We start from the raw sequence: 16,385 nt of genomic DNA, 5'->3' as shown, positions 1-16,385 counted from the left end.
TTTTAACACGTATTTGTGGTAAATTTTGGACAAACACTCAACAAATATCCTTGAGCAAGAACCGTTTTCACCTGATATGGCCCTTTGTGACTTTTGCCTTTCTCCACACTGAAATATCCACTTCGGGGAAAACGCTTCGACTCAATTGAAGACATCAAAACAAATTCGACGCGAGAGCTGAAGGCCATAAAAAATTTTGACGATTGGAAGAACCGTTGGCACATGTGCATCGCTTCTAATGGATGTTCCTTTGAAGGCGATAAATAAATTTGGATGATGATTGAAAAATTTTCGTTTATTTTTAAATTCTCAATACTTTCTTGACAAGGTGTACATATATGCATATACGGTTATTTGCGAAATTCTTGATATGCACCAAGGAAATCTTGATGAATTAAAGAAAGTTTTTATTGTAATATGGGAAAAAGTACATCAAAGAATTATTTATTACTTTATTTATTCAACTCGTTGCTTATGGTTTGATCTCATTTAATAGTAAAATAGATGTGGTTAAATTACCGCAACAAAAAAAATAATTAAATCAGATATATACAATAAACACAAACTCAATGTTATTATTTTAAATGTGATTGATTGCCATTGGGAACGTTACTACTAATATACATACATACAAACATATATGAATACTATCACTTACATTCAAAGAATGTAGAAATGAAATATAATTTATGTGGACAAAATATAGATAGCTACCACAGCGCTGTGTGTAATTAAAGTTTTAATTTAAACAAGATCCCATTTCATTTTAGCATCATATGATCAACAGAATGATAAAAATATCAGTTAACCTTCTCCAGTCGTCACTTAGTGAGTGGTTCACTTTGCGCTTAAACTTATAATAAACAACAACATTACAATTGAGAGTATTGTTTTAGAGTGCAGAGTTATTTATTCTAAAACTTTCCAAGTTAATTTTTTTCGAGTATTTTTATTTATGCTTACGCTTTTTCATATTATGGTAAAAAAATACGCAATTATATAACACATATACTAAGTTTATGCTTCATTTCTACACGGGTAAGTTCAACTTATAGTACTACTTTAAATTAAACACTTTTTCACTACGTGTTAAATAGTCTACTAAAATAGAAAAAAAAATTATTTTGCACAGGTAGACCTGTTAAATCGGGGGAATTTTTTAGTGGAAAAAGGCAGTTTTCACTTTAAATGGTCGCAAAAGTTTTTAATTTAAATTAAAATTATCAGAGAATAATGGGGGGAAGATTTGATTACAATTTGACTAATTTTTCTTGGTTTTTTATTTTCGGATAATTTCCAGCCGAGTTATGGTGAATACCGCAAAGTGTTTTTTCTCAAGACGTTCTGAGAGAAGCTCTGTTACCGGCATATGCTTCAATATTTCTGCATGAAAAAATTACTCTAGATTGTCAAAAGTATGCTCAATAATGTACAAAAGGTCCGAATAAAATTACTCAATCAATATTTAAGAAACAAATACGCAAAACTACTTTTATTTCCCCCCTTACCATTAAAGTTAATTTAAACGTCAAGTCAGCTGATTTTAGAAACTGTTTGTAATAGTGCTCCCGTATTGCTAATTTTTTTTTGTCAAAAATGTACTAGTGTGATCAAATTGAAAGGCGAATTTTGTCCATTTCATCTCCTTCAAAGTAATCCCCTTCCGCTGCAATACACTTATGCCAACGTATTTTCCAGTCCTCATATCACTTGGAAAAATCTTCCGTCGTGATGGCCGTCAGAGCCTTTTTCGATTCAGCTTTTATATCCTCAATTTAGTCAAAATGATGTCCTCGGAGTGGTCATGTAAATTTGCTGAATAGCCAGAAGTTACACGAAGGTAAATCAGGCGAATGCGGTGGTTGCGGCACGATATTACTTGAAAATGTGGCGAAATGATCACGAATAACCAATGCAATATGAGATGGTGCATTATCATACTTATTTGTTCAATAAATTCAGACATAGTAAAAATCGAAGAATTCACTTTTAGAACCCCACAAAACGCCGCGTATCTCAAATACTACTGAATATTTGATATGAAATTTGGCATAGAGTGACATCTACCAACTTACAGAAAAAAAATTACCGATTCGAAAAACGCGTGAAGTATAAATTAAAAATTCACCTTTCAATTTGATCACAGTACTATTTATTTACCAAACGTGTTGCCTAAATTTATTATAATTTCCTCTACACTTTAATTTTTCAGCTAATAAACAGTTGATAAACGTGAACCAAAGGAATATAAAGTAAGTGGACTGTACTTACAAGCTATTGCTTTTTGATATTGAAAACATTTTGAAATGAAGAAATTTTCGCATTAGAATTAGAAAACTTCAAACATTTTTCCATTATTTTGATAGAAACCTATACTTGTGCAGTTTTTGGTACGACATATTTCAAGCCCGCATTAGTTTAGAGCTAATGTAAAAATTATATTCTTTGGAACATCTTTAGGTTTTAATCAGATCCTCTTTGAACTTTGAAATTATAGCGGTCATCAGAAATCAATTTTTGGTTCTCATTTTTGAAATTCATTCCGAAATTACGCCATCCAAATTAAAAATAAACTCAGAAAAAACAGAATTTAAAAACACTGAAAACAGCAGCTATAACACTTTAGTGAAAATTGTGCATACTCTTTTATTTCGATTTCAACTCGCTAGCTCCTGCAGATTCCTAAGGCCCCGATCAATATGTGTTATAGAAAACTGTGGGTTCACCGACGTAAAGTAAGCAAATATTGCCGACTATGTATTGACTTTACCAAGGTCTGTGATGATGACATGAATTTAAAGAAATACTACTTAAAAGTCTAACCTTTATTCCTGCTAATGTGCGGATAATGTATGGTAGCAGTTTCCACTTTATAAAAGCAATAATTGTGCTACTTGCTTACTTACTTTTTACCGATTCACACATCGCCGAAATTACAGCACTAAGATAAATAAAATTTGTGTCAATTCCGTTACCGCAGAACCGGCCGACGTGGAAATTTTAATTAGCGTCATACTCTCCAGTTGAATATTTCCTGAAATGTCCATTACCGTCGATCTAAGTTTTTTTTTTACTTATATGCTTCATTTCTATACTCTCGCAACATGCTGCTACAGAGAATAATAGTTTTTGTCTCAAACGGTTGTTTGTATCACCTAAAACTAATCAGTCTGTCCGTCCGTCCGTCTGTCTGAGATTTCGTAATAGAACTTTGTACATATGTTCTTTGGAATCGGGAGGACAGACATGGAGATGGGCTTAATCGAAGCATTGCCAGGCCCACAAAATGCGAAAGCTCTTGTACAGCGGATTCCAGAAGTGATATGCATTTGTGGGCTGAAAATTTTTAAAAAGTGGGCGTAACTTCGCTTATATTCTTTAATTTTATATACAAATCAAAGGCCAATAAAGTTATCGGAAAAGATATGACATCTAACGTCCCATACAGGGTTTGTTCGGAAAGTGATAGGACTGAGTGGATTTAAAAAAATTTATTGGCCAATCGTTACAATTCTTAAAAAATTTTTAAAATAGGCGCCTTCTTGGTCGATGCAGCGCTACCAGCGCGATTTCCAAGCATTGAAAGCGTCACGGAAGGCATTCTCTGGAAAAGCTTTGAGAGCCGAGGTGTATGCAGCGTGGATCCCCTCTGCCTTCTCAAATGCCTTTTTGTATCGGGATCATACTCAAAGATCCATTACTCACCTGTTATTACGTTATTTAAAAATTGGGGGTCACTTTCAGACGTGTTAAAATTATCTTGACACACTGCCACTCCCCGCAATTTCTGGTCAGCAGTGAGCACTTTTGGGACCATCTTCGCGCACACCTTGCGCATGTTCAAGTGCTCCGTCACAATGTCATGAACCACAGATTTTCATAAATCTAACATCTGGGCAATTAACCGAATACTTAGTCCGTTGACTCGTCTGAGTTCAAAACTTTGCGCACATGAGTCAAATTGTCGGTGCCCAAAAAGCCCTGGTGCCACCGAAACACACTACTTCTTGCTAAAGCAAAATCTGGGAAAGCCTACTTGATCATATCAAACGTCTCTGTCGCAGATATACCGAGTTTCAAACAGAATTTAATCGCGTGTCTGTGCTCTAACGAACGCTCCGAAGTACAGTCGCGGCGGAAGAAAATTAGTCCTACTACATTCCAGGCAAACCTTGTAATTATCAAAATTGAACCATAACCCTCATATATGTGGACCTGAGTGCCTATGGCTGACTTTTTAATGAAACCTGAGAACTGTTTTCCCCTTCACTCTATGAGTTATAAATCGGATGATACTCCCCATTGGCCCCATATACCCAATACATGTAAGGCTCTGGATATATGTACATTAGTTTAACCACCAACATACATGGTAGATAAAGATTTTTGTTAGTTAAGTAGACTCTGTTCCGAATATATCGATCAATGTATAAGTTATATTTCCAAAATGAAAACGTATTCGCGATCAATCGATTTTTAATCGAGAAAATAAATTTGAGCTCTTGACAGACACAAAATCACTTAATGATTTTCCTGCAATATAAAAATAGTACTGTTTAATAAATATACAATAAATACACACTATGCAGTAAATATCAAATAAGTAGAGTTTATTGTATTTCTACTTACTATACAAATAATCAGACATGTTCGTTTTGTTTTATTAATTAAGTTCTTAATAAAAGTGTAACAAAACGGCTTATTCTTTGCACTAATTTTGAGCTGGAATGCAACAAACATATCTTTAAAGAGCAAATAGCTCTAAGCATCCACCTTGCTTGATGCATCGCTCTAGGAGGTCTAATTTTAATTTTTTTTTACTGAATCCTCCTAAGAAAATAATAGATAGTTCAATCAGTTCCCGATAATCGTCACGTCTAATGGTTTTTTGAAGTTCTTGATTATAAAATTTCAACAAATCTTCTATTGTTGTATTACAAAAATGTCGTATGACGATATCGGTATTTGTTTCAATGGCAGCAGAATTAATAGTTTTCCAGTTGTCCCCAAAGTTCGAAGACACATTTTAAAACCAGTTCATAAACTTTTGTTCCAAATAATAATAAATAGCGTTCAACACAGCTTTAGCTTGATCCTGACCGGAAAAGCTCTCCAGTTTGGGTACAGCCAGAAGTTGTTCTCTTTCTCCAAATGAAATTAAAATTGGTAGGCGTTCTTCTTTTTAACTTCTCACGCCAAGTCCAGGCAATAATTTTCCATCCCAGTGAACGGTCACTATTTCAAGCACATTCTTCTGAAAATCTGATTTTATAGATTCCGTTCTATCTTGTCGACTCTATGTGCGAATACGTTGAATAGACAATTTGTTTATCGGCAAATCATCACAGCTAAGATCCCTTCTGCCTAATTGACATCTATCTAAAGCTGCAACTAACCTAGTCGTGATCAAATGTTTAATTTCTGTTTTTGAAGTAATTGCAGAACTTACCATTTGAGAGGTGGATGCCAAGGCTTCCTAAAGGCTTTCATCAGAGCTGGTAAGTTGATCGTGATCGTCCTTGGATTTGAATATAATCTTGCGCAGTAACAGATGACGATAAACCTCCGAAACATATCTTTTTTCTAATCATTTAATTTCATTTGTCTTGCTCTTTCTTCTTTTTCGGCAAACTTTTTGTCTACACCCGCTAAACACCCTGGACGCCCTGGTTCTCTTTGTTTTTGAAAAAGATATCTTACCTTCAATTTTCATCAGTTCCAAAGTATCAGCGTGCGCTATATCAAGTAAATTATCTAAATCCTCCTCATGGCCCTTGTAAATATCTTGTATTTTTTTTAGAATTTTTTTTGCAAGTCCCTCAAAGCATGGTGAAGTTTTTTTTTACACAGTTAGGTATAGCTCTGGTAGGGATTCTAGCTTTTTCCCAAAATACAATGCACTCCCGAATGACGAAATGAGCGCTTTCACTAACAGTCAATTTATCTTTGCTAATGTTATAAAAAAGTATTGCAAGAACTTAGCGATTAGACGGTAACTTTGCGCTTATTATTTGATAATTTACATCCCCAACTAAGAAAACACATTTTTTATTGCTTCTTAATTCCGCAGCCATCTTTTGAATGTATAACAATACGTGTTAATCGCGAGAATAATTGAGAACAAATGCCGTGAATACGCACCGCTACTGCAGCGCAACAAGTCGACACGGGTTATCGTACTCCAAATAAGGTAAACATTTATTTCCGAGTGTTTTAGAGGAAAAAGAACAAAATTAAGACCTATGCCATAGAAATTTAAAACTTTGGAAAATAAGGGACACCCTAATATACCAGCAAAACTAATACAGCTGTGTAAACTGACGTTGAGTAACACCAAAAGCTCCGTCAGGATCGGGAAGGACCTCTCCGAGCCGTTCGATACCAAACGAGGTTTCAGACAAGGTGACTCCCTATCGTGCGACTTCTTCAACCTGCTTCTGGAGAAAATAGTTCGAGCTGCAGAACTAAATAGAGAAGGTAACATCTTCTATAAGAGTGTACAGCTGCTGGCGTATGCCGACGATATTGATATCATCGGCCTCAACACCCGCGCCGTTAGTTCTGCTTTCTCCAGGCTGGACAAGGAAGCACAGAAAATGGGTCTGGCAGTGAACGAGGGCAAGACGAAATATCTCCTGTCATCAAACAAACAGTCGTCGCACTCGCGACTTGGCACTCACGTCACTGTTGACAGTCATAACTTTGAAGTTGTAGATAATTTCGTCTATCTTGGAACCAGCATTAACACCACCAACAATGTCAGCCTGGAAATCCAACGCAGGATTGCTCTTGCCAACAGGTGCTTCTTCGGACTGAGTAGGCAATTGAAAAGTAAAGTCCTCTCTCGACGAACAAAAGCTAAACTCTATAAGTCGCTCATAATTCCCGTCCTGCTATATGGTGCAGAGGCTTGGGCGATGGCAACAACCGATGAGTCGACGTTACGAGTTTTCGAGAGAAAAATTCTGCGAAAGATTTATGGTCCTTTGCGCATTGACCACGGCGAATATCGCATTCGATGGAACGATGAGCTGTACGAGATATATGACGACATTGACATAGTTCAGCGAATTAAAAGACAGCGACTACGCTGGCTAGGTCATGTTGTCCGGATGCATGAAAACACTCCAGCTCTGAAAGTATTCGACGCAGTACCCGCCGGGGGAAGCAGAGGAAGAGGAAGACCTCCACTCCGTTTGAAGGACCAAGTGGAGAAGGACCTGGCTTCGCTTGGAATATCCAATTGGCGCCACGTAGCGAAAAGAAGAAACGACTGGCGCGCTGTTGTTAACTCGGCTATAATCGCGTAAGCGGTGTCTACGCCAATTAAGAAGAAGAATAATATACATACATATATATATTAAGTTGACCGAAAAGAAACCGGTGATTTTTCAAAAATTTTTTTAAATTTTAGTTTTTTTACCATCCCAAGACGTCGTATACGATCATTTATGGTTGATTGTGGTATATTTAACTTCTCTCCAATCTCACGCTCAGTTACATGACGGTCCAATTCGATTAAGGCCTTGATGACGTCATCATCAACTGACAAACCAACTTTGACACTGTGATCCTTTTAAGGCCTTGTCACCATACACATCACGTAACTTTTTAGCAACCTGAGCTGCATTTTTTCCTTTACGGAAATAATAAAGTAAATATGACGAAAATGCTCCTTTGTGGGCTCCATATTAAAATTTCCGCCAAACAAACAAATATAAATAAAATTACGCGCGCTTTTTTCCTAAGGCAAGGTAAAAGTGCCAGCTGATATTTGACGAAAGCAAAAATGCAATAACAGAGTCATAAGCCGTTCAAAAAATTGTCAACGCCGTTTGTATGCAAAATCACCGATTTCTTTTCGGTCAACCCAATATATGTACTTGAGTTATGTCAAAAGTTAATACGACTAGTACAGATCTTCCCCAAGCCCCAATTTTGGCGATATAGTGATTTCCATCCATTTTAACTTTCCATCTAACTTTAGCGCTGAATATGAATGGAATTCGTTTCAGTTAATGTCACATATAGTACATCTCATTTGAGAACGATTTTAATACAATTTTCGCTGACGGGAAATAAATATAGTAATCAAACTGAGTGAGTAGGTATAATTGTAATACATTCACGATTTTGTCGAACAATAAATGTTTAAAAGACAGTATTGTCAAACCTTGAAGGTATTTCCTGAGCTTTGATCCCTGCAAGTTGCGACAGTATGCAATTTAAGGTTGATCTGAACTTAGCCCTCCTGACTTGTTTAAATTGAGCTTCGCTTGTAACATGATACATTTTTCATTGCTAATTATTTAGCTACTCCACCCATCACTATTGCTTTCCTTATCGCATGCCTGTTGACCGTGTTGTCGGTTATTTCAAGCCGATACATTCTTAATTAGTCTATATGTCCGCAGTCAGTGCAGCCGCATTACCACAGCATTTTTCAATGTGCGCCTTGAAATTGAGATTCGTATCGATCATAACGCCAAGGTACCTCAATGAATTTTGCGTTACAACGTTATATCCATCAATGTTCAAGGTGACCGTTTCTAGCCTTTTTCAGTTTATGATGAGCACTGCCTCTGTTTTTTCACCTGCTAGCTGCAGCTTAGTACTCGTAAGCCAGTCTTTAATTTTCGACACGGTCTCATTGCATATGTTCTGTATCTGGAAGGGTTCTTTAGCTGCGATCGTTACGGCAATGTCGTCCGTATAGCTAATCATCAGTGCTTCTTTTGGCAGCGATAATTGCAACACCCCATCTTACGCACATTCCGTAGTAATGGACCTAGTACGGAGCCTTGTTGTACTCCTGTCACCATGTAGGTTTTTGGACCTGTATCGGTATCGTACAGTAGTAGTCTGTCAGACAAATAGCTGCGAATTGTCCTCAGAAGATAGCCAGGGGTTATCCTTGCCCCTAATGCCCTCAGTATATGTGGCCAGTATGCCGAGTTGAAAGCGTATTTCGTATCTCCATGCATCCATCTGGTGCCCACTATGGCCTTGGCTGCAATGCCCGTCACTTTTCCAACTGTCTAATGTATACCATCTTCTGAATCTAAATTCGTTTTCAGACCCCAGGAGACTATTTTTCTAGGTGACGTTCTAGGCGTATACAAACCAGTCTTTCCAATATTTTGGCCGTCGTGTCGATCGTGCAGATTGGACGATGCGCAGTCGGTTCTTCCGCCGGTTTGTTTGGCTTTTGAAAAAGAACCAGCCGCTGTTTCTTCCACTTCCGGAAAACACCTTCATTAAGACTTCGCGTATAAAGCTCGGTGAAAACTCTCTTGATATGGTTGATTGCGATTTTCAGTGCCTTGTTCGGAATGCCATCAAGTCCTGGTGCCTTTGCATAGCTAAATCTCTTCTCCACTTCCAGCACGATTGGTATCGTTTACTCGATTGGGGTTCTTGTGTTGGGAAAAAAGTTTTCACCTTTTCTAGGAGGGTCGGACAGGTTAGTGCTTTACTTTTACTCCCTCTGATTTTTGCCATTACTATTACTATTTTTTATTTTCCACTTTCTCACATAGATCTTTAAAACTTGAGGACTTGCTTCTTTTGATAGCCTTCTTGAATTCTTTACGTTTTTTTTTTAATCATTCTTGTATGGTGTGGCGTACCTTGGTTTCTTTTGCAAAGGCGTCTAGTTTTATGACATTCGCTTCTTAATGTGCTGATCTCCTCGTTCCATCAGTATTCAGGCCTTTGGGTTATGTTGTACACATGACATCATCACAGGCTTTACTCATGTGCTACACCAGCTTTTCAGCATGTCGGTCGACGTTGATCGCACCGTCCAGGTTCCCATACAACATGAGTTTGAATGTTTCTCCATCCAATGTTTCCACATTCCATCCTTTTTTCTGCAATTTTTTACGCTGGATCGAGTTTGTAATTGCTTGCGGATTTCCAGCAAGATGGCCAGGTGATCGCTATGTGTGTAAAAGTCGCACACTTTCCAAATTGCAGCTCGAACCAGTGTGCTGCTGCCATTACTCCGCCTGTTTGTAAAGCTACTACCACGTTCAATTTCCATGCGTTAAAATAGCCTGCTATCACGTTTGGCGTGGTAGTGAGGGCGTCTCTGACTAGTTCATCGAGAATTCTTCTTCGTAATCTCCTTGCAACACACTCGAGGGAATATAGCAGCTCTGGAAATAAATGGAAATAAATTCCACCCATTTTCGTTCACGTATAGTAAGATCTGCTCAGGATCGGCTTATCTTGGAAGGCGTTTCCCCCACGCATCCATATGGCAGCTTTGTCTTCTTTGGCGGAGATCCTTGTACCTGCGTTTATGTTTTTATACTGCCCACACAATATCGCCACGTCTACATTTTCTTCGAAGATTATTTGCTTCAGCAGCTTCACAATGGTTCAGGTTGATCTTGACAACTCTCATTTTGACTTTTTACACGCTGCTTGATATAGAGGACACTTCCAATTTCCGATCCGATGTCCGTTCTCCTTTTTACCGCTGCTTTTACATGCTGCACACGACGGGCTTTTATCACATTCCATTGCGAAGTGCCCCATTTGTACATGCACTCGCGTTAGGCTTTTCCTTTACTCTGCAGACCACCCATCCAATCCTGACCTTATGAGCGTTAAGCAGCCTTTCTGCCCGCGTACGCCTTGCTGATGGTTTTGATCGCATTTTCGCTGAAGGAACTTAGTTCTTTAATTTCTGATCGTATTGCCAGCGTTATATCTGCTTTCGTGGTTATTTCGTCCAGATCGCGAATCTCCACTGATAATATGTATAACTTATGATATTACGCATAAGAGTCCTAACTCTTATTTACGCCCGGCCGCCTAGAACTTTGCATACCTCTTTTTCATATGCTCCCGTAAACATCATCTGTGCCTTCTTTATTTCGAGTAGTATCTCGCCTTCCCGTCTTCCTGATTCGCGAAACGTCCTCTCCAAGCTCTTTCAGAGCATTTTCCTTTTCAACGGCTCTAAGTATATCGCTGTACCACATGTTTCCAGTGTTCGCAATGATAATTGGATCCGGCCTCGGACGTGAAGCATAAACATCCTACTTCTTCGGGAATGCTGCCTTCTTTCCTCTTGCACGCGCTGGGCCTTTTCGGCGTTGAGTCCGCTCTTGTGACATTTCGTCAAATTTCTATGCCCGTCCCGGTAAACACGGACGGACCGCCGCTTGTCCGGGACAACGCAGGCTACTGCTCCTGCGCTCAATGTACACTCACTGATCAGGGACCAAAGTGGCTGTTTACTGACACACCACGTGGCTGGCACCTCGGCAGATCAAGCTCATATCACCTTTTCCGTCATACCAGTGGAGACATCGCTGTCAAGATATCCAAGGACTCCCAGTGCGCCGCACTATGTATCGCTCAATATCTGCCGCACCTAACATGGTGAACAGACTCTGATCAGGAAGCCACCCATTATGGGTCCGTTGCGCCTGAATTTTGTGGAGGGGGGGCACATATTTCTATGTGGCGGTGTCGATTCGCCACAGTCACAGGAACTTCAGCGGATCTGCTAGATTTTGTACCGTATCCTCCAGTCCTGCCGCTCATCGTCGGGGATTACTTATTCGTTTTAACTTATTTCTCAACTAACCTGCTACTGCAGGCCGTTCGGCTATCCGCGACCTGCCGAAATGTTGAGGCCCAATCTGCAATCCTTCAGTCAATTTGTAAATAGGGTGGTCGTGAATTTGGCAGTGGAGCATTTAGGGCTCCTTGCAGTGAAGAAACGAGAAAGTTCTAAGCGTTCACGTTTGAGAACATGGCATCTATTTATTGCCCGTCGTCATTTAAGACATAGAAACTCCTTCTGGTTAGATAGCTAACTCCCGTGGAGCCAAGGTGTTTTAACATTAGCATATTTTTTTCGTCTGCGCCGATGGATCTTTTGGTATATTTCGTAACCGTCGGTAACACATCTTTTCACCTTGTCCACCAAAAGGTGCAGTATAAATTATCGGCTAAAATAGCTCACGCATTTCTTCAGCTCCGATGAGGCACAGCCGTTGAATTAGATTTCTACACCATTATCGTCGTCTTTACTCGGGTCGCGAAATTCGCCCATTTTGATTGATATTCTCCAACGACTAAGTCCGTAGGAATGAATGTCTACTGTAGTAAAAATGTTCTCAGTATAAAGTCGACCAGTTAGCTTTGTTCAAGTTAACGTAAGAGCGGCTGTTAACAGAAATAAAGTCCGGAGGTTTCTCGATCGAGATTATTATGGATAGGTGGTTTGTTTATTAGACCACGACTAGTGATTGGTTTACCAAGCGAGCTGCTACAGTTGCCCATAATTCAGGTGGGGGTGCATAATGTCAAGTCGTCTATCTGTTACGCCAGCTTCATGCCAAAGATCGTGGTTTGTGTTAAAGTCACAAAGTACCAAAATCATAAATCAACACGCCTATGCTGTTGATTGTAACAATAAAAATTGTAATTGTCATTTGTGATTTTTTTTTATAACAAACAAACTAAGTTTTAATCCTCATAATGATTAAATCTTATATATGTATGTATATGTATAGAGTATCGCATGCAAAAATGTTCAAATTAAAATTGGGGGAAACTTTAGTATACCATCCCACGATTTCAGGGTTAAAAGTGGTATGGTTGGATAGTGCTGATGCTCCAGATTAAGAATATATATAATTATTGCCGCCGCAAACTTATAGTTTTCGAGATATTTGCATTTAAAGTTGAAAATTTTGCAAATTTAATTTTACAATTTCTCGACTTATGGTTAGTTTTTCTTCCGTATTATGCACTTTTTATACACTTACAATTCACTACAATATTTCTACATATTTATTTTTTATTAATATTTTAGATATTTGCTTAAAATAAGCATTTTATATTTTACATAAATATTACTACACGCACAATAACAATAAGTGTTCCGTGTTGTCAAGTAATAAGTGTTACCATATCACAAATGATTGAAAACAATATAAAGAAATAAAAAAACTCAAATGCATGAAAAAAATTATCCTGGGCGACCAACACCTGGGTGTGTCAGGTTTTTACGATTGAAACTCCCTTCGGCCGCGCTTCAAAAAAATAACCCTGGCCCATCCAACACAGGGGTGTGCCAACACCGGGGTGCGTCAGGTTTTTTTTCGAGTAAAACTCCTTTTTGCGTTGGCGGCCTTCGGCCGCGCTTCAAAAAAATAACCCTGGCCCATCCAACACCGGGGTGTGCCAACACCAGGGTGTGCCAACACTAGGGTGTGTCAGGTTTTTTTTCGAGTAAAACTTCCTTTTGCGTTGGGGGCCTCCGGCCGCGCTTTAAAAAAATAACCCTGGCCGATCCAACACCGGGGTGTGCCAACTCCAGGGTGTGTCAGGGTTTTTTTCGAGTAAAACTCCTTTTTTGATTATTACTCATGATATAGCAAGAAAAAGGATAATGATTTATGTATTTGGCGTATAAACCTATTTTTTATTCGTTTGATAAATGTGTAGATATGGCAATACATATTATTTGACAACACGGAACACTTATTGTTATTGTGCGTGTAATAATATTTATGAAAAATATAAAATGCTTATTTTAAGCAAACATCTAAAATATTAATAAAAAATAAATATGTAGAAATATTGTAGTGAATTGTAAGTGTATAAAAAGTGCATAATACGGAAGAAAAACTATCCATAAGTCGAGAAATTGCAAAATTAAATTTGCAAAATTTTCAACTTTAAATGCAAATATCTCGAAAACTATAAGTTTGCGGCGGCAATAATTATATATATTCTTAATCTGGAGCATCAGCACTATCCAACCATACCACTCCTGAAATCGTGGGATGGTATACTAAAGCCGACCCTTAAAATTGTATAACACGACTTATGACAACTTGCCCCCGTATTGAATTGGGATTGAAAAATGGTACCTAATTATATTATATTTATCAACTTAAATAGGATAATTATATACATTCTGGTGATTTCATTCAGGTTAATTTTCTGAAAAATATTTACTGTGTTTTCTTTTTAAACAAAGACTTATTATCATAGGTGATGTTTTAACTTGAGTCATATACACACATCAGATATTCAATGATACAAAATAATTGCAAGTGACAAAATCAGTGCACTATTTTCCAGGCATTTGCTTCTAGGTGTTACAAACATCGTGGTAAACTTAATATACTATACATACACTGTTCAGAGGAGCTGCCCTATGTTCACTAATAAACGATTTCTTTGCCACTCTAAACGATGTCATTTTTTGTTGAACATCCTGATAAGTTCATAATAATTTTTGAAATTGAAAACTCATAGTATTATTTTTTTTACAGAAATGTCCCTATTGAGGTATTGATTATAATAAAAAATAATTTTAAAAGCCCTCCTAAATTTCTGATGAAAATTCTCTCAATAGTCAATTACTTATTAACAGCGGACTTAACTAGTGCACAGCCAATCATTTACAAATAATGTACTTGATATGCATCACAAATATCCAATATCCAAAATTGTCGAGAAAACTATTATTGTAGCATTAGAAAAACTTGCAACATATGTAAACAGAGAAGTTATTGATTAGTTTATTCAGTATACCTTCGTTGCGTATAGTTTAATCTCATTAGATAGTAAAATAGGTGTGGACACATTACAATCAAAGAAGTAATGAATTCAGATATGTGTTAAAACACACAAAAAGTTACTAATTTAATTGTTATTACCATACACTTTTCTGTGTTAGGTAATTGATTCTATATAAATAAATGTGAGTGATTGCCATTGGAAAGGTTACTATTAATATATACATACATATGTACACACTTACATTCAAGAAACCAAAAAATTAAATATAATTTATGTGTATAAAATGTAGACAGCACAGTGTGTTACTAAAGTTTTAATTTAGCCAAGATCCCATTTCACCTTAACATGTGATCAATTAAAAATAAAAAAAAAACAGTTAACTGTCTCCAGTCGTCACTCACTGAGTGAGTGGATGAATTTGTGCTTAAATTAATAATTAGAAGTAATATTAGGGGTATTCAGACCGAAATTTGTTAATTTGGCAATTCGTTAGTTGATACTTCGTTAAAAGGCTTAACTGTGGACCTACCTCTGTAGTATTTTATTCCGAAACAGCTGATTCAATTTTATTAAAGAGTTCAAATGCCTCAACAAAGTGCAAAATCAAAAATTGTCAGTCATTTAATTGAAAATTATGTGGAGCAGATCAAATTTATTACTGGTAAGTACTTTAAGGGGGGTGGTAAGGTTTTTTTCGTCGAAAAAAGACCTTTTTTCGTGAATTTTTTTAGAAAAAATTATTGCTGTAGGTTACTTATTATTATATGAAAGTACAACATTTGAAGGATACTTAAAAAAAGTTTTATCAAAAAATAGCGAGGAATAACGGATTTATCGTCGATTTCTGCAGGCACTTCGAAAAAAAGTTGTTGTGCGGTGACCAGCCTACAGCATCACTGGATCATCTGAAACCAAAAAGCTAAAATGCTTTCTTTAGTTTATTAGTTTATCTTTCAATTGACGTCGAGTCTTTTTTTAATTTTTCAATTTTTCAATTTTTGGTACCATTTTCAAGCCAAAATGACGATTTTGGACGAAAAAATCGTCCTATTTGTTATTGTAAAATTCTTAGAAATTAAAATTTTTGGAAAACCTCGACGTCATTCGAGAGCTATATATATGTAGAATATTTGTACAAAATTTCAAAACGATCGATGCAGTAGTTTTTTCTGTAGGCTGGTCACCGACTTTAAAAATGACATATTTGGGAAAATCGATTCAAAGTTTTGTACACTCAGCGCAGGTAGTTAGAGGTACCGTTATTCAACCTTCGTTAGTTTTTCTCCGAATGACCTAAAACTTTAACACAATATTCTTGAGATGTTGATGATTAAATAAAAAAAATTTAAAAAAAATGAAAAAAAAAGTCGTCAAACCTTACCCCCCCTTAAATTGATGTACAGAGGAGCGTGGAACTAACTTTCAAATTATTTCAAGACATATTCAGTGAAGATGAAGATTTGGTAGAGGATACCATTGACGAGGTGTATGATGATTTGCTCATTACACTAAACTGTCGTAGAAGTGTAGAAAATATTGTTCCAAAGTCAATTCACTGGTGCGATGATATTTTAACCACATTGGATGACAATCGGTTCCGTCAAATGCTGCGTGTAGACCGAACTCAATTTACTCACTTATTGACCCTCATATCAAGTGACGAAGTTTTTAAAAAATGTAGTGGAAAGCAATTCCCGATTGATATACAGCTAGCTGTCGTTCTATATAGAATGGATACTAGTATGCTGCATTCCTTACAATATACTACTTGATAGCAGTGAAAATAAGAATTACAACGAGAGTACAAATGAAGATATTTATGA

The 16,385-nt window shown here is 37.2% G+C and overlaps 1 protein-coding gene across 1 annotated transcript in view; it reads left to right on the top strand.

The window, feature by feature from the left end:
- The first annotated feature begins 1,004 nt into the window (after positions 1-1,004).
- The window catches only part of LOC126766129 (sialin), a 64,931-nt gene continuing 49,550 nt past the window's right edge, over positions 1,005-16,385 (top strand). Inside the window, exon 1 of the mRNA XM_050483988.1 lies at positions 1,005-1,038. Coding sequence (XP_050339945.1) covers positions 1,020-1,038 — 19 coding nt within the window. The 5' untranslated portion in view covers positions 1,005-1,019. The remainder of the gene's footprint in view (positions 1,039-16,385) is intronic.

The sequence above is a fragment of the Bactrocera neohumeralis genome, unplaced genomic scaffold (genome assembly GCF_024586455.1).
Source record: "Bactrocera neohumeralis isolate Rockhampton unplaced genomic scaffold, APGP_CSIRO_Bneo_wtdbg2-racon-allhic-juicebox.fasta_v2 cluster11, whole genome shotgun sequence".
In the NCBI taxonomy this organism is placed as follows: domain Eukaryota; kingdom Metazoa; phylum Arthropoda; class Insecta; order Diptera; family Tephritidae; genus Bactrocera; species Bactrocera neohumeralis.
The sequence above is the reverse complement of the archived record's forward strand: the minus strand, read 5'-3'. Positions and strand labels throughout refer to the sequence as shown.